At 40.4% G+C, this 25473-nt stretch overlaps 2 protein-coding genes across 7 annotated transcripts in view; one reads left to right on the top strand and one right to left on the bottom strand.

Moving 5' to 3' along the window:
• Window positions 1–1374: 1374 nt before the first annotated feature.
• Window positions 1375–24667, bottom strand: CCDC47 (coiled-coil domain containing 47). Its single transcript, XM_025999572.2, has 13 exons — window positions 23862–24667; window positions 16210–16478; window positions 15662–15769; window positions 14984–15158; window positions 12532–12653; window positions 12240–12305; window positions 8347–8448; window positions 7856–7966; window positions 7068–7153; window positions 5670–5728; window positions 5231–5340; window positions 4831–4998; window positions 1375–3083 (listed from the first exon to the last, which is right to left on the bottom strand). The coding sequence occupies exons 2-13, from the start codon at window positions 16471–16473 to the stop codon at window positions 3003–3005; spliced, it is 1452 nt and encodes a 483-aa protein (XP_025855357.1). The 5' UTR covers window positions 16474–16478; window positions 23862–24667; the 3' UTR covers window positions 1375–3002.
• DDX42 (DEAD-box helicase 42) overlaps window positions 24248–25473 on the top strand; it is a 37130-nt gene continuing 35904 nt past the window's right edge. For 2 of the 6 annotated variants that reach the window (XM_072746859.1, XM_072746857.1), the window contains exon 1: window positions 24575–24886. The gene's annotated coding sequence lies outside the window, so the exon portion shown is untranslated. Of the gene's footprint in view, window positions 24887–25473 lie in introns of all 6 variants that reach the window. The other 4 variants (XM_025999567.2, XM_072746858.1, XM_025999568.2 and 1 more) reach the window with 4 other exon arrangements.

Genomic DNA, 25473 nt, shown 5'->3' with positions numbered 1-25473 from the left:
TCTGTCTCTTTCTCTCTCTCTCTGTGACTATCATAAAAAAAAAAAATAATAAAATAAACCAAATGGGTGAAATTTTAAAAGGCAGTTAATTTTATTTATTTGACAGTTAATTTTTTAAAAGATGAAAATAAAAACAAAATCCATTAAAAGTGACATAGTAGATGCAAGTTTCTGCTTTTCAGGGGGAAAAAGCCCATTTTCTTCTGAAATTGGTTATTCTGTTAATGGAGCCAAGATGGCATTCAACTTGTTGTCAACGGATTAAAACACTACACTTTCTTCCAAATGGAAATAAATCTTTCGCTAATCACCAACCTCCAGAAACTAATACTTTCCACTAATTGTTTTAGCAGTCTGTAGTAGAAGCCACTCTTTTGGGTATAACTGCTTCCTCCCTTTTACATCCTTTCAAATCATTTAAAATGAGTAGGAACAGGAACATAGAAAAGAGAATCTGGGATGATAAAATACAGTATTTTACCCATCCACCAAAACCAATAGATTCTTTGTAAAACATTGCTCTAAATAACTTTCATGTGTCTATTCCTATTGGATAGGTGGAATGAGAATACCAATCAGTGATTTTCTTTGGTCTAAGTCTCATTTAAACAGTTTCAATTTTTAATCCATGATAGGAAAAGGTTCTATTACTAAGGAAACAGAAAGGTATTATTCCCCAACCTCCATTCCAAAATACTGTGTGATATTTTACAGATAAAGTTAGAGAACTCTGAAAGGATCTGCTTGGTTTCCATTGGGAGGAAGGAAAGTAAAATGGAGTAAAGCAAAAATGCACCCCTTAGAGAAAAGTCCTAGGTGATACCTCACATTTTTAAAGTGCTTTATGTGAGAACTTTACACATCTTATCTTTTGGTGTTGACCTACTTGTGGGATAGGGAAGAAAACAGTTACTATCCTTACTTTGTACGAAGAAGAACAGAACAGAGACTCAAAGAGGTTAATGACTTGCCCAAAGTCAAGGGCTTAGTATTGATTTTGCTGGCACTACAGTCAGGTCTTTATCTTCCAGTCCAGTGCCTGTTTTGCAAGTGGCCAGGCAATGCAGAAAAGGAGGGCTTAGTGGTGTTCAAACGTGTGGCAGTCAACAATATTCTCCTCTCATTCATAGGAGAGATAATGGTGTCTTAACTGAAGAGGTGGACTTTGGGGAGGAGCCCATTAATAATATATAGAGCTCTAAAAATATAAAACATTCTAAAAATAACTGGTAACAAACTAAAGGATTATTATCAAGGCCAACTCTTTTGAAGGTAAAGCATTTCAGTGCTGACATCTGTTGAACAGAAAGAACATTCCTATGGGTTTATACTCTTGTAGGGCAACCCCAGAAAAGTAAAGGCGGCACTCTGAGATTTTTGTCAATTAGTTTAATATATGTCCATAGGTAGTTCATATGAATGCTTAAATTACAAAATTAGCTGCCATGGTCCAAATGTGTGGGACTTTAAGAAAGCTCTTATTAATCAAAAGATAGCTAAGCATATCAACTTTGAATTCTAAAATGTATTTTAAACTTTGTAAAACAAGGCTAATTCTAGAATTATATAGCATTAAAGTAATTAAATCTTATGTTATTTTGTTATTTTAATAACTTAATTTCATGAACTGTTAAAAAAAATATTACATTTGCATCTCCCAGTTTACACATTTCTGCATTAATTTAGAGAAAAATCCATGTGAAAAGTTTTCATGCAGTTACAAAGGCAGCAGCATATACTGCTTTCACAGCAACTTGTTATTGCCTCAGAACACACCTGCACATAAAGCATCAACAAAAAAATATCCACCCACCCCTCTCCCACCAAAAAAACCCAACCTTTTCCCATCCCCAGCAAAAATTACCTGGTACAAGCAGTGACTTAAAAAATGCTTTCTTAGTAGGAAGCATTTATAAAATGCAGAAATCTGAACAAGCTAAATGCTCGTGCAGATAGATGGGCCTCTTCCCCAAGAGTTCCTTCCCCAAGAGGCAGAAAGAACTCTCAATGGTTTAGGAAAGCTCATTTTTAAAAGTATATTTATGCATATTCATGGCTATTTCTTTAAAAGAATATACCCAGCCTCAATTGTGGAAGAAATAAAAGCAGAAGGAAAAGCAAAGGGACACAGCCATAACACAGAGAATAGAGCTTCTCCATGAGCATCCAATAGTTTGCAACAACTAAGAAGGAAAAACATGTAACTTCACATAGACCACTGATCTGATCTAGGTGAAGCAGTGAATTTTTCATGCATTTGTTACTCAAGGAAAACGTACAACCACTTAAATACAGCATTCACATTGTCATTAGCTTGTGGTATCAGGTAAGGAAAAAACTGTGCTCCTGTGCTACCTATCCTTAGAATTTTCCATGTACATGTGAGTATCCTAAGTCCTAGAGATATAACACTGTCATCAGCACCTCCCACCTACAAAACATACACTGAACTACATTATGTTTTGAGTCCCTGAAATTTCAATACCACATATAGTGTTCTAAATTTAATTTTTTTTACAAGGTTAATGTACACACAGAAGAAAACATCAAGCAATGTTTATTGTGCAATTCCAATAGTTATTTGTGGAATCTTGGCTTAGAGTCAGTCTTCATAGCCTTTGCAACTACCCAGTTTAAACAAAAAGCAACAATCTAATTATGTATCTATAAATTTCATGATATTTCTTCAAACATCAAAGCACTAAAAGCACTGATGATTCATGTTATAATTTTAAAAATATTTTAAAACTACACATATATCATTCCTTTTATAAAGTAATCAAAATAATTTGGTTATCTGGAAGAGAAATACTGAGACAGAGTCCTTCCATTGCATCTATAACCTCTGTAAAACTCCATATCAAAAACAGAACAGATGATGAAATAAGGATTTCTTAGTCACTTGAGAGTGTTTGAATTTTAAGATGAGAAATTAGTATTTTTTGTTTCCTGTGAATTCAGAGCTTACAGGTGGCATCAGGACTCCGATCTCTGGGATGACTTTACATGGCTTTCACTTTGATTTGTTTCATTTTCATTTGCTTCTTCTCTAATTTCTTTTGCTCACGCCTCAAGGCAGCTTCCTAGAGAAAGGAAATCCAAACTAAGCTCTAAGTACACATAAAAAAATCAAAACTAGAATACTGCCTATATTATTATTCAAAAACCTAGGCTTGTACCATAAATAACTTTCTAAAAGACAGTTATAAAAATTGCTAATCCCTATGTTGGTTAATGAAAATCAGCTTAAAATGAAGTAGCAGGAAAAAAAAATGAAGTAGCAGTAACTAATCTCAAATTAGAAAGAAATTAAACGCTATATTTAAGCAGCTTTGTTATTCTGATTTTTACTATACTCAAGAAACACTAATCCAGCTTTCATCATAACATCTATGTGTATCTGCCAAGGATTTGTACTTCAATTCAGAAAAGCTTAAGATCTCCTTTTTCAGTCTGTTAATTGGGCATCTCTTCTTATAAGCATAGATGTTAAACCTGAGCACAATACTTTAATGCATAATGTTAAACTGGGAGTTTTTAATCATATTTTTATTTATGAATTAGGTTATATTAAAAGAGAAAAAGGAGCTCCAAACACATTATTTTAGTGGCAAAAGTCACTGGTTATTGTTATCTGTACTAAGGGAAGCCTTAGAGATCAAGTCAAAGTATGACTTCACTGGTTGGTTACTAGTCATCACATCTAATTAAAGATTATTTCAGCGGCAATCTCAAACTTAATTTTTTTTAGAAGTTTGGGGTAGAAATATCCTGAGAAACATACTCCTCCACTAGAGGACTGAGAAGATACAGAACAGGAAAAACAGAAGCATGTAGCATATACGGTTATTGATAGTATTACAAATTATGTCTCAAAGGGTCATTTGTAAATTGGTTTGGGAAGTATTGATTGTGTTAGATTTCAACACTAGCTCAGAAAAAACTACCTCTACAGCATGGAAGCCTGAAAGTTTATCCATCCATAGCTGTGCTCTTAAGTACCCTGAAGAACTGAACCATTATTGTTAACACCACTTTTATGGGAAAACGAACAAAATCGAATGACAAATGGTGAGGAGGCCTGAGTATCCCGGGCAACTTTCCTCAACAGCTTTAGTGACACTCCTGTACCCATGGCACTACACAGCTGCCTCACTGTTTCTTGCCAGCAGGTCTCCTGATTTTCTTCCATTCTCAAGATTATTCTCTTTAGAACTCACATCTCCCAGAACTTTGTTCTCTTCTTTTTTTGACTAGCATTTACAAGGTTTAAAACTGTAGAGCTAGACTATTGCATCTTACTTCACAAAAATGTGAAAACATGCTGATGTTTCAAACATAACATACTACAGCCTAAAAAGCTCGAGTTTGAGATCCCAGTTATGTACAAAATAGAAAACAAAAATACAAACAAAAAATATTCAGATTCTCTAATTCTATAAGCAAATTAAACATTTTATAAAATGAGATACATTTGGACCATAGGGCATATGTTCTGTTTTCTATTAAAATTCCTAATTTCTTTCTACTTCAGTTAAGTACTTGGCTTGAAAGATGATAGTGGAACTTTCAAAATGGGATTGTGCTGGGGAAGGGCTAATTTATAACATTCTCTAAGATCACAGACTCAATCTAACCTGGTTCGAAAGGGACAGATTATTTATTTTTCTTAATAGTGCTATCACAACTAATAACGTCCCAAGTGCAGAGAAATGCTCAACTTTTAGGCCTGTGTACACTCCTACACAGAATTTACCTTCACGGTCAAATGGCATAATAGGCATCCTTCTAAATCCTAGTTTTACCAAGCATAAGAAAAGTCTGTCTTACCTCCAGCCTGCGCTGTTTCTCAGGATCTTCCTCATTCATGATTCGCTCCTTCTCTGCTCTTTTCTTCTCCTCACGACGAGACTGTGCGGCTTCCTGTCTTTGCACATGTGTCAGCTTCAAGAAGTTTTCTTCTACCCGAGCTCGGTTTTTATCTGCTTTCTGTTTGCCCTTCTCCCCAAGAAACAAAGCGTTTCATAAGAAATCCATTTCAATCCAACAGAACCACGTCCCATTTAGTATTCTTTTATAGGAATACTTTTATAAGACTATTCCCATTTAGCACTTTAGGTCAAATAGCAAACTAGCAACGATACAATCGCTAAAATCATTGCTCTCTGACTTCCCTGGGGGGAAAACAAAATAAAAGATGCCAACTTATAATAAAAGCTGTGGGTCTTACTTCTCTGTTGAGTCGGAACTTTTTGGCTTTATCAATAGAATAAATCACCATGTTCATCAGGGGTAGCAAAGCCTCCATATCCTTTGGGTAAGTGTTACCTGAGCCAGGCACTGGAAAACAAAGCCATTTTCCTATTGAGTTAATGGCAACATTAATACTTCTGGGCCCACCCAACTTTTTTTTTTTAATTTTTCTTCCGACCCCACCCCCCACTTTTTTTGTATTAATAGACTTCTTTCTCCAAGTGTCATAGACAGCTAAAATGCAGCAGAAAATATAAATTAAAATAAATAAAAGGATCTCTTATTGAAGAAATCCCAAAACCAATAAGCAGGCAAGCTTAATGCAGTTTTTGATGGCTATCATTTAGGAGGGAACAATATTCTCAAGATAATCATCTCACAGAAAATGAACCCAGGCAAGACCACAGAGCACTTACCATTAAATGTAAACAATAGTGTTCTCTTAGTGTCAGGCAGCTTTAAAGGCTGACCTTCCCTGTTATAAAAGAAAGGCTATTTAGAAAGAACACAAGAAAGATACTTTCCATTCACATAAATCACCCAACTCACTTAGATGAATAGATATATGCAGATAATCAGTACAGTATTTGGCTTGGCATCCCCAAGTTAAATATAATCTCAGAACCTGAAGGAGCTTTACAGGTCCCTTGGTCCACTTGTCTTATCTGATGGATGCATTCCCAAGTGATCTTTATCCTATACTTGAACACCTCCAATGAAGCTTCCCAGGCATCAGGATATAGTCCTCTCACCTGGGGAGCCAGAAATGAGCCTACATTTAAGTATGAGGCCCACATTTTAAATAATATTTTTGCTTATTTTGATGGATTTTTATGTTTTACTTCCAACTCCTATCTTTCTATAATGAAGCATCTTATTTTTGAGTTAGGCTCAGAATATATTTAGAAATGATTTACTATAGCATATATAATTTAGTTCTGACTCACCAAAGATCCTTTTGTAATCTCTATCAACCCTCCTCTCCTCCCCTCATACAAAAAAGGCTCCATGAATGTCACATGCCCACAGTGTTGTTACTGAGTTGAGCAAGGCAAGGATGATGCAACACTATCGATCCACAGGCATAAAGACCCGAATAATTCTGACACAGAACTAAAATCCAGATTGGCTTTTAACTGTTCTTAACTCCACAGCTTATGAAAGGAAAGCCCTTAACCAAAAATTTAGGTCAGAGCCAATTCTACATCAAGGGTAAACTTAAGTAAGTATCCACTCCTGAGAAAGGATGATTACAAATAACAAATTTAAGCTCTGAATATGAATATTCAAACAATGTTACTCTAAAGCCAGGAACCCTATGCACATTGAGAGCATCTGATAATATACTAGGAAAGAATATAACAAATGAAACCAGAAAAGGTCATGAAATAAAATGCAGATATCTCTAATCAAACATAAGTCAAAATCACAGATTCGTATCATAAATTTAAAAAGGAAAAGTAAAAAAAAATAAAAAAAAATAAAAAGGAAAAGTAAACTACTACAACAGACAAAGAAATTAGCAATTACATTTTCTTAGTATTTGCCATTCTGTAAGAGTTTCATCCATCCCACTGAGTGGCTGGTGCATAATGTGATGACATACTGCAATCTGGGAGGCTTATCTGTTTGTCTCCCATAGGTTTTCAATTACTTTCATGACACATGCAGTCAAAGCAAAGGAAAACTTAGAATGCCTGTCATCAACTTCCCTCACTCATTTGGTAAGAAAAATTGGAGAAGCACCTTGCAGGTGTTTCAACAAAGAAAGCTAGTAGGGACAATTAACTTAAATATTTTTATCTCATACGTACTCTTGCATAATTTTTGGACCAGAGAACTGGTCTGAAAAATGAACGGATTCAATCTTGTCAGCATAGTGTGTAAGAAAGTGAACCATCTGAAAAAAAGAAAAAAAAAATTAAAGTAGGGTTTGATGCATTTCCCTTTATTCATAAAAATATTCACTCCTTAATCCTTGCGTTTCCACAACAGCATTAAGGTTAAAGCTTTTTAAAAATAAAGTTTAAATAAGAGAAGGGATCTCTCTACAAAGAAACTAGTACCTTTCTTTAGTCACACCAATGATCAAATTTCTTCTATGAGCAGCTGAACATATGTCTCAAAATAATGTTCTAAAACAAGAACAAATGCATGAAGATAAAATCTAAAATAATTTCAGGGGATCGTCATAAACACATCACCTTGAATTTACATCAGAACTGTCTTTGAGCTACTCTATATTTTTATGATGCTAAGATGTACTCCTACCATTCCACAACCAATAGAAAAAAAGGATTCCCTATGCATCTACACTAATGGACTAAATGACATGGTGATGAGGATTAATCTTGTAGTCCTTCTACAAAAACTTGAAAACCATTAGCAATCCTAGATATAATTTTCTCTTGATTCAGAGAGAAATTACTTGACTAGTCAAACTCGTTTTTGATAAGTTAATCTACTGCTAAAGAAGGTATTTTAATGTTTGTGTGGGAAAGGAATACAGCATTGCCATAAAATGAAGAACTAGCACAGTGTGACTTTTAGAGTGCCTTGTAAACGCTAAGGTCTGCAAATGTATGTCTTCTATTGCATTTACCTTTGTATCCATCATTCCCTCTGTGACTTCTCCCATCTCTGACAGGATGGCCAAGGAGTCTGGCAGTCCATACTTTGCTCCAGACTTAGGTTTGTCACTACAAAACTCACTCTAGAGGAAGAAGTAATTGAAGGTAAGACATATTTTATTATGCACAAACTTTTTTTTCCCTCAAGAGAGTATGTTCTGACCTATTTCAAAGTGGTGCTTAACAATTCAAGTGATAGGAACACCTGGGTGGCTCAGTGTTGAGCGCCTGCCTTCGGCTTGGGGTGTGATTCTTGAGTCCCAGGATCAAGTCCCATATCGGGCTCCTTGCATGGAGCCTGCTTCTCCTATCTCTGACTCTCTCTGTGTCTCTCATGAATAAATAAAATCTTAAAAAAAAAAAAAATTCAAGTGATATAATTACCCTATGTTCTGAAGTTGACTGCCTATGTAATAAAGAGGAACAATTCTCCATGTATTTGAGTTGGAAAAATGAGACATACCAGATCTTGCATCTCTTTCTGGAGTCGCACCAAGGCTTTCCGAGTGCCAACAGCAAATACATAGGTATCCATGTCTTCATCATTCATGGTTACTTTTATTTGCTTAAAGACAACAACAACAGAATTCACCTGTTAGGTTCTGTGATATGCAGAGTTCTATGATGGCCCCTGAGAGTCCCACCCCCTGAGGTCTACATTCTCCCCTTGAATGTGAGAGGAACCTGTGAGTATGATGGCTATCACTTCCATGATTATGTTGTGTCAGAAGCCTGCTGATCAGATGACACTGAGTTAGTCAAAAGGAACTTTATCTTGGAATGACCAATCAAATGAGCCTTTAAAAGGAACTAGGCCCAAGAAAAGCCTTGAAGTAGGAAAGGGCTTGGGTGGGGGGCTATGGCAAAGACCTCAGAATGGCTTCTAGGAGCTGAATGGTTTCCAGTTGGCAACAGTAAGAAAATGGAGACTTACAACCATGGGGACCTGACTTCTGCCAACAACGTGAATGACCTTGAAAAGAGGAACTCAAGCTCTCGAAATTCAAGTTGCTGAACAACTGGACTTATTGGGAGGATAGTGTACCCAGAAAGGGCCTGGGAGCCCTCTGTATACCATCCCCATGCCCATATCTTGCCTCTCTTCCATTGGACTATTCCTGAATTGTATCCTTTATAATAAACCAGTAAATATAACTAAAGCTTTCCTGAGTTCTATGAGCCATTCTAGCAAATTACTGAACCCGAAAGGAGGGCCATGGGAACTCTTGATTTATAGCCAGGTAGTCTCAGAAGTATGATAGCCTGGGACTTGCAAGTGGCATCTGAAGTATGAGCAGTCTTGTGGGACTGAGACCTTTATTTTATTTTAAATATTTTATTTATTCATGAGAGAATAAAGGAGACAAAGGCAGAGACACAGGCAGAGGGAGAAGCAGGCTCCATGCAGAAACCTGACGTGGGACTTAATCCCGGGACTCCAGGATCACGCTCTGGGCCGAAGGCAGGTGCTAAACCGATGAGCCAACCAGAGATCCCCACATTCCCTTTTAATGTGTTTTCTTCTTGACCTTCGTGCCCTCGACCCTTCTCAGAGCCTCCTAGACATAGGCCCTTTGGACCGAGTTTCTCAGGGATGCCCATACCGCCCCTTAGCCCCTCCCGGCATTGGTCTGCAGTCCTGCCCCGGGAGCTGGAGCCTGGGTGTTGGGGGACCTCTTGCCTCAGCTGTACGATTCTCTCCCATGGGTGTGATTTTGCCCTAACTGGTCGGACATAACTCGGTGCTGAGAGAGTAAAGCTGTGCAGCACCAAGGCACGGAAGCTCGGGGCGTCCGCACAGCTGGGCCCAGCTTGTGCCCCTTGGAGCCTGAAGCCTGCCAATGCTCCCAGGAGGCGGCATCAGAGAAAGACGCCCCAAGTTGAACCGGCCTGACCCCCCTCCCCGCCCGTCCCAAGGGAAGCCCTGTGAACCTGAGCCAAAGGGCTGATGTGCACTTGTTTACTATGTAAGCAGGAGTAGAAGAATGTCTGATGTACAGTGGAACCTTGTACAGAATAAATAATAGCTTTGAGAAGTTGAAAAAAAAAAAAAAAAAAAAAAAGGACTGTGGGACCCATAGCTGTGTTTCTACCACCTGAGAGCAGCATTCAGTTCTGGTACAGAGAATAGGTCTAAAGAGGCATTGATTGGAGTGGAGGGTATGAAACTGCACACTGATCTCTTTGAACACAAGCACCTCATGGTGGAAAGACAGCTGTCCAATTTTGTCATTGACACAGATGTTGAATTCCTGAATCTTGGTGGACAATGGGGGAATATTTTCAATCAGGCACAGAAATGTTCTAGAACAAGAAAGAAGAAAGTTTCCAAGTTCTGGCACTCTGGCCAGGCCCGGGTGCATCTGAGAGAAAGCTCTCCGGCAGAGCTGCAGGTGCCATAGTGGGATGGTATGGCTGTATCACGATGGTGACTGGCTAAGCTAGTAACCAAAGTGGTTAAAGAAATCCCTGAGGGGCACCTGGGCGCTCAGTGGAGGAGCATCTGCCTCAGCTCATGTCATGATCCCGGAGTCTAGCATTGAGTCCAGGGTCAAGTCCCACCTCGGGCACCTCACAGGGAGCCTGCTTCTCTCTCTGCCTACATCTCTGCCTCTCTCTCTGTGTCTCTCATGAGTAAATAAAATCTTAAAAAAGATTAAAAAAAAAAAAAAAAAAAAAAAAAAAAAAAAACAGTCCCCCAGACCTTTAACTTGTAGAATATGGCACTAACTCCAGTGTACAATGTCAGAAATGAATTGAACTGAATTGTTGGACCCACAGCTGTTATCTGGACAACCAGAGAATTGGCTGTTCATGTTCGTAAACACCACAGATAAAGTTTTTAATACACTGCATTGGACCAGGAAGATAAAGTTATAAACCTCAAGAGCCTGGTATGTTAAAACATGGCACTATTTGTCATATTAACTATATCTTAAGATGTCTGGGTCAAAAATTATCAGTACGTAGAGGGAAGTGTTAAAGTAGAGAAATACAGGAAAGACCTGGCAAGATGGCAGCTCTAAAAGGATAGGTTTTCTGTTCTTCCATCATTGAACAGAAATTACACAAAACAACACCTTAAATAAAATCCAGAAAAGGGGCTAAAAAATACAGAGACTTGTGTTTATTGAGGCTGTCTTTACAGAAAAAATAAGAGATAAAACAATGGCTGATTCAGAGAAAAAGACATTAAATCTACCTCATGAAAGAATTGGAGAAAAAAATTGAAAATGATTACAACATCTGAAGAATAATTTAGGATAGCTGAAGATGCAGCAAAATTTCCTCCTTTCTACCTAGTAAGATGGTATCTAGTAGGAGAAAGAATGATAGGACTCTTAACCATAAATGATAGAACTCTTAACTAACGAGGCTTTAAAAATTAGTAGATTAAACCACCAGTGGCCATATAAGACAAAATGAAGTGAATAAAAGATACAGATTTGCAACTAAAAATGAAACCTTTAAAATAGTAACCATGGGGACACCTGGGTAGCTCAGTGGTTGAGCATCTGCCTTCAGCTCAGGTTGTGATCTGGGGTCCTGTGCTCCCCATGGGGATCCTGCTTCTCCCTCTGCCTATGTCTCTGCCTCTCTTGTGTCTCTCATGGATAAATAAATAAAATCTTAAAAAAATAATAAAATAAAATAATAACAATGAGTTTCAATCCAATGACATTCTGAAGTACATAATCATATTACTAATACAGCACTTGATTACCAAATACTCCTTTGTATTTTGACATATATGCACACATCTCTTGTTCTACTAGCTCATATAAAAGAGACTGTATATTTCGGTTTCCTGTAGCAGAGGGAGCCAGTACAATTATTTATTAAATGAATGAAGGGAAGGGCTGGAATGTGGTATTTCTGACAAAGGATACAATTTGCAGATTAGCATGTTGACTTAAACAAAGGGAAGAAGGTATACAAAACAATAAGGTCCCTAGATCATGATTTGAACTCATTCAGCCCAAAATGTGTTATCTGAAGTAAAATTATTTAAGAAATCCACCTTATTATCAAAGATAAAAGCATTAGCAAGGCACAGAGTAAGATGAGAGCGCAAACTAACTGTGACAACTGTTTCCCCTCCATTATCCAGATGGATTCAGCGAATCTACCTAGCGATAGAGTAGTATCTCCTTCCCTACAAAAAGCACATGTTCCCCACTCCCCATAGTTGGTACACTAAGTAGAAAATAATCCATCGACATAGAAAAGGGTCCATTTTTGGCAAGGAACACAAGTTGCCTGAAATTCAGACAGAATACAGGCAAGGAATGGTGTAAGTTCTAAGAAGTTAAGAATTTAATCTGTACAGAGAAAACCAGTAGGAAGAATACATACCACTTGATCACTCACTGGTCTCATCATTCGGGCCAGGACATTCAGTAAGTCTTGTCTCTTGAGGAACTGAAAACCCAAGAGAATAGTTGCAACTTTTATTACTATAAAGACCTTGAAGGGGGAATCGAATGTTTCAAGAAATATACTCTACATTTGCCAATTAGTGGAAAGAGGATTTTTACATCTAATTTTTAGCTAAAAGAAAAAGGATAAGATAGTAAATTTGGATCTGGAACCACACTGGAAAACAATTAAAGGAAGATATACATTGTACCACTAATTCTGAACTTACCCTCAGCTGGATGAGCATCCCTTCACAGCACACTCGACCAGAACACCACAAATTGTAGATATGCTCATTCTCTTGGTTCAGCTTTCCTGTACTTGTTGCTTCTTTGTTAGTTCCATCATCCCCTAGGGGTAAAACCATTTAATGTGATTCACGGAAAATGTTGGGGCCTAATCATCACACTTCCTCCACTCTGACCCCCAAATGATCATAGATTTAGGGAAGCAATACTTTGCTATCTTACAGAACTCTCCTTCGGACATACATTACAACAGATGGTCATCATTCCTTTAAATACTCTTTGTCTCCATCGAAAAATTATGGAGGGGCACCTGGCTAGTTTAGTCAGTAGAGGATGTGGCTCTTGATCTCGGGGTTGTGAGTTCAAGCCCCACAGTGGGTGTAGAGATTACTTAAAAATATAATCATGGACTCTAGTGTTACCTGTTAATGATGATTAGCTCAAAATATAAATTTCTCAAAAGTAGATACAAAATGGATGGAGCAAAATCAGTTAAAAAGGCCTGTCAAAGGTTAAAACAAACAAACAAACAAAATTCCTAAGCAGTGAATAAAAAATACCATGAATACAAACTATTCAACACTCTTGCCTATGTCTCCTGTGGATTAACTTTAACCAAATTTGCTTTTCCAACAGCAACATGGTAACAGTTGGTATTAAGAGTTGTATTTTACATCTAGAAAGAGCTCAAATTCCAATCATTTCCTTCTTTCATGTAATTCATGCAGTGTAGTATCTGTTCACTGAATGAATACAAAAGAAATTGTTCAACCTCACAAGGGAAAGCATAGTGACACACCAAATGAAAATACATGAGGGGAAGTGGAAGGCATTAAACGCTGTTTGTTTGTTTGTTTGTTTTTTTCCCCTGATTTCCAAGTAAAAAAGTACTCTGAAATGCTATGGTACAGTGGTGAGAGAGAGAGCATGGACTTTTTTTTTTTTTTTTTAAGATTTTATTTATTTATTCATAGAGACAGAGAGAGAGAGGCAGAAACACAGGCAGAGGGAGAAGCAGGCATCATACAGAGAGCCTGACGTGGGACTCGATCCAGGGCCTCCAGGATCACACCCTGGGCTGCAGGCGGCTAAACCGCTGCACCACAGGGGCTGCCTGAGAGCATGGACTTTGAAAGCAAGTAGACTGGCTTCTCATATCATGGTTGCAATTTAATAGCTTAACATTTCTAGACTTTAGTGTCTCCTTAAGAAAAGAAACTATATCCAACTGACAGTGTTGTTACAAGGATTACCTAAGAGGGCACATGGGTAGCTCAATAGGTTAAACTCTGCTCGGGTCATGGTCCCAGGATTGAGCCCCATGTTGGGCTCCCTGCTCAGTGTGAAGCCTGCTCCTCCTTCCCCCCACTGCTGTGCTCTCTCACACACACATTCTCTCCCTCTCAAATAAATAAAATCTTTAAAAAACAAACAAAAACAAAGACTACATAAGAAACAATGTATGCAAAGTACCTAGCATAACATATAAACAGTAGGCTAAAGAGCTGAGCAGATGGATACTTGCTTACCAAAAAGAAACACAGTGTGAAAGGCCAAACTGAGATGAAGGTGGAGTGAGTCCACCTTATTCCCTCACTACACAAGCATGGGGCTTCCTCTAAGGTACTTCAGTGTATACCTTTTCAATGGATTTGAACTAAAGTACCCAGAACTTGAGGAAATTCTGAGGGATTTCTAATTTCTAAAAGATGAAATGAAAGCATCAAGCTACCTAAAATGTCAAAATTCCTTGTTTTCAGCCAGACTTCTATCAACTTGTTTTGATAGCACTGTGAACCTTATTCTAATCAGAAGCTGTTTAGCAATTATTGATTGATGAAAAATTAGAAAATTACTTTTTATTTTTTTATTATTATTTTTTTAATCTACGATAGTCACACACAGAGAGAGAGAGAGGCAGAGACACAAGCAGAGGGAGAAGCAGGCTCCATGCACTGGAAGCCCGACGTGGGATTCGATCCCGGGTCTCCAGGATCACGCCCTGGGCCAAAGGCAGGCGCCAAACCGCTGCGCCACCCAGGGATCCCAGAAAATTACTCTTTAAATTAAATTAATTCAGTACATAAAACCTAATAAAAATGGGATCCGGGCAGCCCGGGTGGCTCAGCGGTTTAGTGCTGCCTTCAGCCCTGATCCTGGAGACCCGGAATCGAGTCCCACGTCAGGCTCCCTGCATGGAGCCTGCTTTTCTCCCTCTGCCTGTGTCTCTGCCTCTCTCTGTGTGTGTCTCTTATGAATAAATAAATAAAATCTTTAAAAAAATAAAAAATGAGATCCTTCTTCAGAGGAAAAAAAAAAACCAGCCTCTTCAGCAGTCCATGAAAGCAGTTAGATGCTTATACTGAAGGGAATAAACAGTTCTTACAAGGTGGTATTCAAGCATGCAGCTGGACTTATATTAGCCTAACTTACCTACTAAGGTAAAGTTGCTCTCCAAAAGCTCTCTGTGAGTGTTAAACCAGGCTTGAGCAAGGCGGCTATTTTTATTCTTCCCAATGATATAATTCATGATGTAAGCGAGCAGACCAGTTACCATCAAAATTTCTAGGTAATAACTCTCCCAACTGTTCTGGAGGTGTGCAGGAACCTAAAGATGAACAATCATTCCATTTAATGTTGGCTGAGGCTGAAGGATGGAGTCTAACTCATGGGATAAAGGATAATGAGAAAAGTGGATAATTTAGATAATTGACGGTTATCTTTGGTTATACTTTGAAAAATATGCTCATTTTAGTTTTCTAGGTTAGCTTTGAAAAGATTCTTTAAGGAAATGTGAGGACAATCAAACGGAATGAAAAGCTGGAAAGCCCTCTGTATTAAACTTGATTCTGAGTCTTACCCCCAAAGAAACCCAGTTTCCAGTCTCTTCATCATTCCTTGATAAATACAACTAGGAGGGCTTGAATAAAAACATAGGGGTTGCTCCTCTAAGTGTGGAGTTTTATCAGAAGAATTGATGTCAAGTTCTTTCACAGCTCCCCACTATTACGTCAACACCAGCTATATTTAATGATATTTTTAATTATATTTCTGGAATTAGTAACAGCTATTTTGTTGGTTAGTATGGAATTCAGAATCCTATATACCTACATCAACAATTGTTATTGGGTCTTTATTTTTGCTAGAAGAAGTATCTGGCTTGTCTTCATAACCTTCAAATTCTTCATCATCATATGGCTCACTCTCCGTATCTCCCTCCTACAAAAACGAGGAACAATCTGTTTTCCCCTACAAATGTGGCCAGTAATTGCATCTCATTTTTGTAGGCAATATTTGTAGAGGAAAACAGAACATGTAAGCAGCAGCACAGAACACAGAGATATTCCAAGTTTATAACAAATGATAACTCTCCATGCATTTGAACTTTGATATAATTCCCACCTATACACAGTTCTATTCTCCAACCATTCCAGGTAGGCTTTCCATAGAGAAGAAAAATATAATTCATTCTTCCATCAGTGTAAAGGTGGAACATATCACAAAACATTTAGAAGAGCTCTACCTACTGAACAAAAATGAAGAGAGCAGAGAGTAAAGGTCTCCTTAGATCTGGGTATTACTTTTAATATCTGGGAAAGGGCCAGTTACAAATCTTCTAATCTTTCCACTTTCCCAAGAATCAAGAAAAAGAACCTCACCTGGGTATCTGCATCTTCAAAATCTCCTTCTTGGTTTTCATCCTGCCCTTCCAACTCCACAGTGGTCTCGTCTTCATCATCTTCAGTAGTTATCACCCGTTGAGGAGATTCAGTAACAGAATCTTCTGTGACATCCTCAAATTCAGCAAAGTCATTATCATCATATTCTACTATGTCTTCCTCATCCTCAAAATCATCAAACTTGGCTTCAGAGACACTCCCGAACACCAAAAGGACAACACACAAAGCAAGGAAGGCTTTCATTGCACCTTAAAAATGAGTTAAAAATAATAATAAACCAAAATTCTAAATGGACAACTACTATATATATATACACCAAATTTTATAGTTAAAAAAATCAATCTGTGATCTCTCCTGCTTTTTAAAATTTTAATACTATTCACTTCATTTTTGTTTAAAGATTTTATTTATTTATTCATGAGAGACACAGAGAGAGAGGCAGAGACACAGGCAGAGAGAGAAGCAGACTCCATGCAGGGAGCCTAATGTGGGACTCGATCCCGGGACTCCAGGATCATGACGCCCTGGACTGAAGGCAGGCACTCAACTGCTGAGCCACCCAGGCATCCCTAATACTATTCATTTCAGATAGCATTATATAAAGAGCAATGAAGGGAGGGTCAAGAGTTCTGGGTTCTAGTCTGGACTCTGCCACTAGCTATCTGTGAAATCTTGGACAAGTCATTTAATTTCTTTAGGTTGGTTTTCATTAACACTGTGTATTCAGTAAGCATTTAAGAACTGGGAAGCAGTATAAAGAAATAAGAATGAAGGACGCCTGGGCAGCTCAGTGGTTGAGCGTCTGCCTTCAGCTCAGGGCATGTGTGATCCTACATTGGGTTCCTCACGGGGAGCTGGCCTCTCCCTCTACCTATGTCTCTGCCTTTCTCTGTACGTCTCTCATGAATAAATAAATAAAAATCTAAAGAAAAAAATGCAATTATCTTTTTTTATTTTTTAAAGATTTTATTTATTTATTCATGAGAGACACAGAGAGAGAGGCAGAGACACAGGCAGAGGGAGAGGCAGGCTCCATGCAGGGAGCCTGACGTGGGACTCGATCCCACGTCTCCAGGATCACACCCTGGGCTGAAGGCGGTGCTAAACCACTGAGCCACCCAGGCTGCCCGCAACTATCTTTTTTTTAAAAAAAGATTTATTTATTTATTCATTGGGGGGAGGGGGCAGAGACATAGGCAGAGGGAGACGCAGGCTCTTTGTAGGAGCTGCACATGGGACTCGATCCCGGATCCCAGGATCATGACCTGAAGGCAGCCACCCAACCGCTGAGCCACCCAGGTGTCCCAAAATGCAACTACCTGTTAGCAGTAATACGTAAATAGAAAAACCGTTTGTCCTCAGATCAACTTTGTGTGTGTATATGTGAACATCATCATCATGAAAGCTAATGTTTTAAGATATAAAAGTTCTAGGGATGCCTGGGTGGCTCAGTGGTTGAGTGTCTGCATTCAGCTCAGGGCATGATTGTGGAGTCCTGGGATCGAGTCCCACGTCAGGCTCCCAGCATGGAGCCTGCTTCTCCCTCTGCCTATGTCTCTGCCTCTCTCTCTCTCTGTGTCTCTCATGAATAATAAAATCTTTGTTAAAAGGAAAGAGAGAGATATATAAAAGTTCTAGGCCCTGTCCTAAAGGCTTTACAGTAAAAAAGCAACAAATTTAATCCTCATAAAAACCCTTTGAGAAAAGTAGCATTAACATCTCCATTTCACAGATAATTAGAAATGAGGTGCAGAGACACTAATACAAATACCAAGTGGCACAGAGCTATGATTTTGATCCCAGTTATGCTTCCAAAATCCCTACTATGAACCGCTTCTCAAGATGATTTTCAAATGTAAGCCAGTGGCTGTGATTTTACATCATTTACTTAAAAGTAGTAATTTTGTTTTGTTTTGTTTTTTGGTGGGCAGCAAAGCAAGGTTTATAGAGTGAAAGTAAAATTTATTGAATGATAGAGTACAAAGATCCCAAAGAGGACCCGAGAGAGTTGCCCAAAATAGTAATTTTTTGTTAACAAAATTGTTCCTAGTATACATAATGGGATTATATACATCAGCATTTCACAGCTTTCTGAAGAGAACACTAGGTATTCCACCCTCTAAACAAGTTCTGAACCAATAAATACAATGAAATCAGATCTATGACAAAAATATGCCAAATGATATGAAAACATCTTACCAAACAGGTAAGGCTTTACCAAAAAGGGAGAACATTTGATCCACAGTTTGAAGCATAGTTAGATTTAAAACATCAAATCTATTTAGGTTGTATTTCTAGTTCTCCTTTCTCATCTGAACACGAGCCCTACAGCACCAATTGTGTAACAGACATGTCCATTTTTGTGCCCTACTCACTTTTCTGTACAGGGTCAAATAATAAATATATAGGCTTTGTGGATAGCATACTGTCTCCATTACATATTCTTCTTTTTAAAAACAATCCTTTAAAAATGTAAAAACCAGGGGATCCCTGGGTAGCTCATCAGTTTAGCGCCGCCTTCGGCTCGGGGCATGATCCTGGAGACCCGGGATCGAGTCCCACGTCGGGCTCCCTGCATGGAGCCTGCTTCTCCCTCTGCCTGTGTCTCTGCCTCTCTCTCTGTGTGTGTCTATCATAAATAAATAAATAAAATCTTAAAAAAAATAAAAATGTAAAAACCATTCTTAGTTCATAAGCTATACAAAGACAGTCTAGTCTGTCTCTCAGGCTGCAGCCTGCTGACCACTGCCCTACAATCACCTTAAAACCAGCAGGTACCTGAATTTCTCTATCTCTATAATATTAATCCCATTTTCCAGTCTTGTTTGAAAGAAAGATATCTAATTTTTCACTTTCTTTTTCCTTTGATACCTAAACAGACATCAAATCCTGATGTTTCCTTCGTTGGTTCCCAAAGCCACCATGATAGTCCAAGTTATCACCTGCTAAAGAATCACAGTGATATTCTAAATGATCTCCCCATCTAAACTCTCTCCCTACCCCCTTCTTCTCTTCCTAAAAGACATCATCTTCCTAAAACACAACTTTTATTCCATAAGAATTTAATAACCATCAAAGGCTAACCAATTCCTTTAGAATATTATAAACCCTTCTGGCTTTCACTGCCTTTCATAAGATAATCCTACCATATCTAATCAAATGTACCCTCATTGAACACATCACCACATCAAATACTATGTCAAGAGAAGTAAAACATCATAAATTTGCATGATACTTTAGCTGCAAGGGATTGTGTTATAGTATTAGTTATGATAGTAAAAAATTTGAAAAGTTGGGTTAAACTGTGGGTACATACAAAAAACAAATTCAATTTTTTTGTCCATTAAAAATTGTAACAGGGCAGCCCAGGTGGCTCAGCGGTTTAGCGCCACCTTCAGCCCACGGCCTGATCCTGGAGACCTGGAATCAAGTCCCACATCAGGCACCCAGCATGGAGCCTGCTTCCCCCTCTGCCTGTGTCTGCCTCTTTCTCTGTGTGTCTCTTATGAATAAACAAAATCTTTTTTTAAAAAATGGTTACAAATGAAGTAAGAAGCTCCGTTTTTTTTTTTTTAAAGATTTTATTTATTCATGAGAGACACAAAGAGAGAGGCAGAGACAGAGGCAGAGGGAAAAGTAGGCTCCCTGCAGGGAGCCCAATGTGGGACTCAATCCCAGGAACCCGGGATCAAGACCAGAGCCGGGATCAAGACCAGAGCCAAAGGCAGATGCTCAACCACTGAGCTACCTAGGCGTCCTGAAGCTCTGTTGCTTTAAAAGCAAATACACATAAACAATAAGGTTTTGACATATATCTATAAGTAGTTACTTTATATGGTAAGATAATGTGCATTTTGCCTTTTTAATTTTCCTATGATGTGCTTTTGTATTAAAAAGTTCTTGGGGGATCCCTGGGTGGCGCAGCGGTTTGGCGCCTGCCTTTGGCCCAGGGTGCGATCCTGGAGACCTGGGATTGAGTCCCACGTTGGGCTCCCGGTGCATGGAGCCTGCTTCTCCCTCTGCCTATGTCTCTGCCTCTCTCTCTCTCTCTCTGTGTGACTATCATAAATTAAAAAGAAAAAAAAAAAAAAAAAGAGTTCTTGGGACCCCTGGGTGGCTCAGTGGTTGAGTGTGTGCCTTCAGCCCAGGGCGTGATCCTGGAGTCCGGGGATGGAGTCCCACATCAGGCTCCTCGCATGGAGCCTGCTTCTCCCTCTGCCTATGTCTCTGTCTCTGTCTCTCATGAATAAATAAATAAAATCTTTAAGTAAGTAAATAAATAAATAATAAAAGGTTCTTTTAAAAAATAAAACATGGTTCCTGTACTCAAAAAGTGCTACAGACTATGGAATAGCTATAGCAAGTCTGGTACAATGAAACATTGGGTTTGTAGACCTAAGTTAGTTAGGGTAATTAGGCTAGAAAGACCAGCAGGAGCCAAATCATAATGATCCTCATTTAAATACCACACTAAGAAGTTTGGATAATTAAAATCAACTAAAGGACTTAGGTAGGAGAGTGGCACCATCAGATTTACAATTTAAGCCTGATAGCTTATACATAGGGTGTACTGGAATAGGGCACATGAGGCAGGAAAAACAGAAGTGGCTGAGACAGATAAGAGATAAAACAGGATTGAACTGGCAGTGCTGTTGGGAACAAACAGGAAAAGAGATCTGACAGATACTAAGAATTATGCTTGTCAGCATGAAGTGACTGGATATAGGGAATGTGAGAAAGTTAGATTTGGGTGATTCCAAGTTTTGTCTTGAACAAAGTCATCCTTGAGATAAAGAATAAAGGAGAAAAATTGGGGGAGGAGGCAATAAATTTAGTACCTGTTGAAAAGTTTGGAGTATAAAAAATAAAAGTTTGGAGTATTTTCAGGTAGTATGTTGGATGATTAACATTCACAAAATCCCTATAAAAAGGAATTATAACCTATTTTACAGATGGAGAAAAAGAAGTAGTTTGAAATATAAGTCTGGAGTTCAGGATAGAAGACTAAGATGGAAACAGAGATGGTGCCAGAATGGATGAGATCCCCAGGGAGTATTAAGAGTTAGGAGAATAAAAAAAACAACAACACCCAAAACTCTAGAAACAAATCATAACAGCTTAAGAGTTAGGCATAATAGGAAGAACTGTAATGGGAAACTAAGAAGGAATGGTTAGAAAAGAAAAAGAGACTCTGGTCAAAGTGGTATCATAGAAGTCAAAGGAGAAGCATATTTCTAAGGAAACAGAGCTCAGTTTTAATTGCTACAGAAAGTTCAAGTAAGAAACAGAGCAGAAATTTCCAAATACTAACAAAATCATTATTGGCAACTGCAAGGAGGTGATCGAGACAGAAGCCAGAATGGAGGGAGTTGAGTACTAATGGAAGTGAATGGGTGGCAAAAAGGAGTATACAGTACTCTTTCCGGGTACTCTAGGATAGTAAATATTCTATATCTCATATTTACAACACTGTAAATTCTTAAAGGAATTAGTTGAATATCAAAGGTTATTGCCCAATACTTTGTAATCCATGGCTACTCCAGAAACATACTTAAGGGACGCCCGAGTGGCTGAGTGGTTGAGCATCTGCCTTTGGCTCAGGGCATAATCCTGCTCCAGGGATGGAGTCCTGAGTCAGGTTTCCTGTGAGAAGCCTGCTTCTCTCTCTCTGCCTATATCTCTGCCTCTTCCTCTGTGTCTCTTATGACTAAATAAATAAAAACTTAAAAAAGAAGACTTACTTAAGATTCAACAAAATTCATAAAATTTGAAAGGCACAAATGATTTGATAAATGCCATAAAGGACAGGCCAATAGCATATCCTTTCCAATATCTGATCTTTGAAGTCAGCACCAGGGGACATTTTATGGAAAAAACATAGCTGTTTTCTCTCTCTTTTTTAATTTATTTGATGGAGACAGAGAGCACAGGTAGGGGGAGCTGGGAGAAGGAGAGGGAGAGGGAGGGAGAGGGAGAAGCAAGGCTTCCCCCCCAGCAGGGAGTCCAATGCAGGGCTGGATCCCAGGATCCTGGCTGGGACCATGGCCTGAGCCACCCAGGCACCCCCACAGCTGCCTTCTCAACACCAATCTTTTTTTTTTTTTTTTTAAGATTTTATTTATTTATTCATGAGAGATACAGAGAGAGAGAAGCAGAGACACAGGCAGAGGGAGAAGCAGGCTCCATGCAGGGAGCCTGACACAGGACTGGATCCTGGGACTCCAGGATCACAATCTGGGCTGAAGGCAGGCGCCAAACCGCTGAGCCACCCAGGGATCCCCCTCAACACCAATCTTAAAGAGGTTTGTGATGTCTCCAAACATCTCTAGCTTACTTTAATAATCTTTTATTAGAGTCAAAAGTGGAAAAAATATGAAAAAGAGCACATACTTTGGTGGAGTTACATTGTTAGAAAAACATCAGCTCCACCATTTACAAGCCATACGATCTTAGACTAATTACCTAAAATTCCCCGTTCCCCACATACAAAAAAAGGGATACCCATTCACTATTTGCCTCACTTATAAGGCTGTAGTTGGTATTACAGGAGATATGTGCCTGGCACATACAAGGCATTCAATAAATACTAGTTCTCATTCCTTTTTCTCCTGTGCCTTATGAACACACTTTAATATTTAAAATATTAAATATTTTAGTGCTTCCCTTTCCAGATTTGTTTTATACTTTTTCAAAGAGAAGCAAATAAAGATTAATATTGGCACAGGCCACTTGATTAACCGCCAGAAAGTCTCATTATTTCAAATTGAACTTCCACCTAGAATGTTCACACCACAGAGACATTTCTAAGATAACTTAGCACTGTAACAGGCTTCTTCAAGGTTATTTAGGTTAAAATTATCCAAGTCACTTATATCTTGGCCTTCCCTCTGAGAAGTTTCTCTGCTGCACCTGTCATCTCATTTCTCAAAGGCACAACTCCTTGCCAGGACACCCGTTCCTGAGAGTCCTGGGCAGGAAATACAAGCACTAACAAGTCTGGGGTCTGATTATCTCCTGCTAGCTCACTCCGTAGTCTCCCGGTAACTGGGTCTGAACTTAAAAAACCTGAAGAGCAATAAATGAGGAAATCATTCCTTGTCATTTTAGATTAGGCCTTTCTGACAAGTGCCAGACTACCAGACTTCTGCAAATCATGTAGACATTTCCTTGTCTCCTTACACCCGTTGCATAAAAACCGCCTTATGTCAGAAACCTTCAAAGACTGACCACAGAGACTGTTGCTTCTGTTAAGCCACCAGGGTCTAGTTTTTTTCAACCATGGAGAATCAATTCATCCTCACAGTTATACTCCACTCTTCCTGCTGCACGCTGTAAGCTTCCTGTAACTTTGCCCTTCTAGTTGGTTCCCCATACCTCTGCGGGGAAGTTCTCAAAAACCGTTAAAATCACCCCAACCCCGAAGACCAAGAGAAAATGGGCCTTGGGGTGGACGACGTTTGTTTTCTGTTTTTAAGAAAGTCAGGAGAGGTGAGAAGGCGTGATCCATGTCACCCGGGGCCTGACTTGGAGGGGCTGGGTGGTAAAGGGACTCGGCTAGGCCACGCAACTTAAAGTCACCGCTCGGCCTGGCCCGGCTGCACCGACTAAACACGTCATGGCCCGTTTCCTACCTGTACCGGCGGCAAGAACTCGGCCCGACACTCCTGCGGCCGCGGCTTCTCGGCCCGGCCGCCACTTGCGCGGTCGCCGCGGTTTCACTGCCCCTCGATCCCTCTACCACAGCCGGACCAGGTAGCTCAGTCACGCTGAGCCACTCTTTACGTAGTCTCCGCCATCCGTTACGTAGAATGCGTGCGGACTGTCCGCGCCTGCGCGCGGCGAGGGGCGGGGGGCGGGGGAGCGGCCTGCGGCCTCAGGAACCGCGCGAGCCCTCCTCCTCCCCGCCCAGCAGAGGCAAGGTGGGGCCGCTGGGAAGATTACATAATCTCGGCTCGCGGGCCGGAACTGCCTACGCCGATCCCAGCCCTCTCCGCTAGGGTTCAGTCGAATTGTCATCACTCTGAACTGGTGCTCCGGAAGCTAAAGGTGGCCATGGTCTATGGGACCACGTGGCCAGAGACATGCGGAAAATGTTGCCTAGGTCGTATCTGCAAAGGACCAGAGTTTAGGGAGTCCACAATTTTATGTATACGTGGTTTCCGCCCAATTCCTTTTCTTGGGATTTCTAGACAGCTGTCATTGCTACGCTTTCTTCACCCCCTAGGCCGCCTCCCGGGCTACGAACGCTCCTCCAGCAGCAGCAGCAGCAGCAGCAGCAGCAGCAGCAGCAGCAGCAGCAGCAGCAGCAGCAGCAGCAGCAGCAGCAGCAGCAGCGTCGGGCGGAGGGAGAAGTCTGGGAGGTGTTCTGGAGCTTTAAGGTCCCGAGCCCGCGGCGCCTTCCGGGAGCCGTAGCCCCAGGCCCCGCCCTTCGGCCCGCGCTCTCTGCACTGCGCATGTCAGCTTTGCGTTCCCCTCCCCCCGGTCAGCAACGGGCCGAGAAGCGGCGGCGGCGGTGGCGGCGGCGGCGAAGAAGGGGGCGGAGAGGAAGGAGCGCGGCGGCCGCGGCCTGGACCGCGCGTACTCTGGCGGTAGGGTTCTCTCCGCGTCGGCGGTAGTATCCGCTGCCGCTGCGGCCACAGCAGCAGGTCTGTGCGAGGTGGGTCTGAGTCGGGGTCGCTACCCTTGGGGCGACTTGAGGCAACTGCGGGGCCTAGTGAAGGCCAGGGAACCGCGGCCTCGTTTAACAAAGAGTCTGTGAAGCTTCGGGGCAGCAGAGGCCCAGGGGGCCGGGAGGGTGGGAGTGCGAGGCGGAGGCCTCCAGAGGTCCTTCCCGACCTCGTCGCTTCCACAGCTCCCGCTTCTCCCGTAACTCTCATTGTGGCCCAGTTGGCGGCTTTCCGGAGGCGGCGCCCGCCCGCCCTACTGAAAAAGGGATTTGCTGGGTGCGGGGCTCCTGGTAGGGATAGCCACAAAGAGGGTTCTGACCAAAGTCGGCAGCAGTTGGCGGATGCCAGCCTCCGAATCGGGGGGACGCGATGGGTAAAAGTTGCCCAATCGGAAGCCAGTAAAAATATAGTCAGTGATCTTCGTGCAGCCTTGAGTACATCCCTCTTGTCGCACAAAGTTTTTTGTGGCCTATTTAAGAGCCTATCTGATGCAAGTAAATAATTTATGTGGAGTTGCAAGTACACGCACCAAGGATATAAGAAGGAACTATCATGCTAGTTGAGAGTTTTAGGGGAA

This window comes from Vulpes vulpes, chromosome 2 (assembly GCF_048418805.1).
Source record: "Vulpes vulpes isolate BD-2025 chromosome 2, VulVul3, whole genome shotgun sequence".
NCBI lineage: Eukaryota > Metazoa > Chordata > Mammalia > Carnivora > Canidae > Vulpes > Vulpes vulpes.
This window is presented reverse-complemented; position numbering and strand designations above follow the sequence as displayed.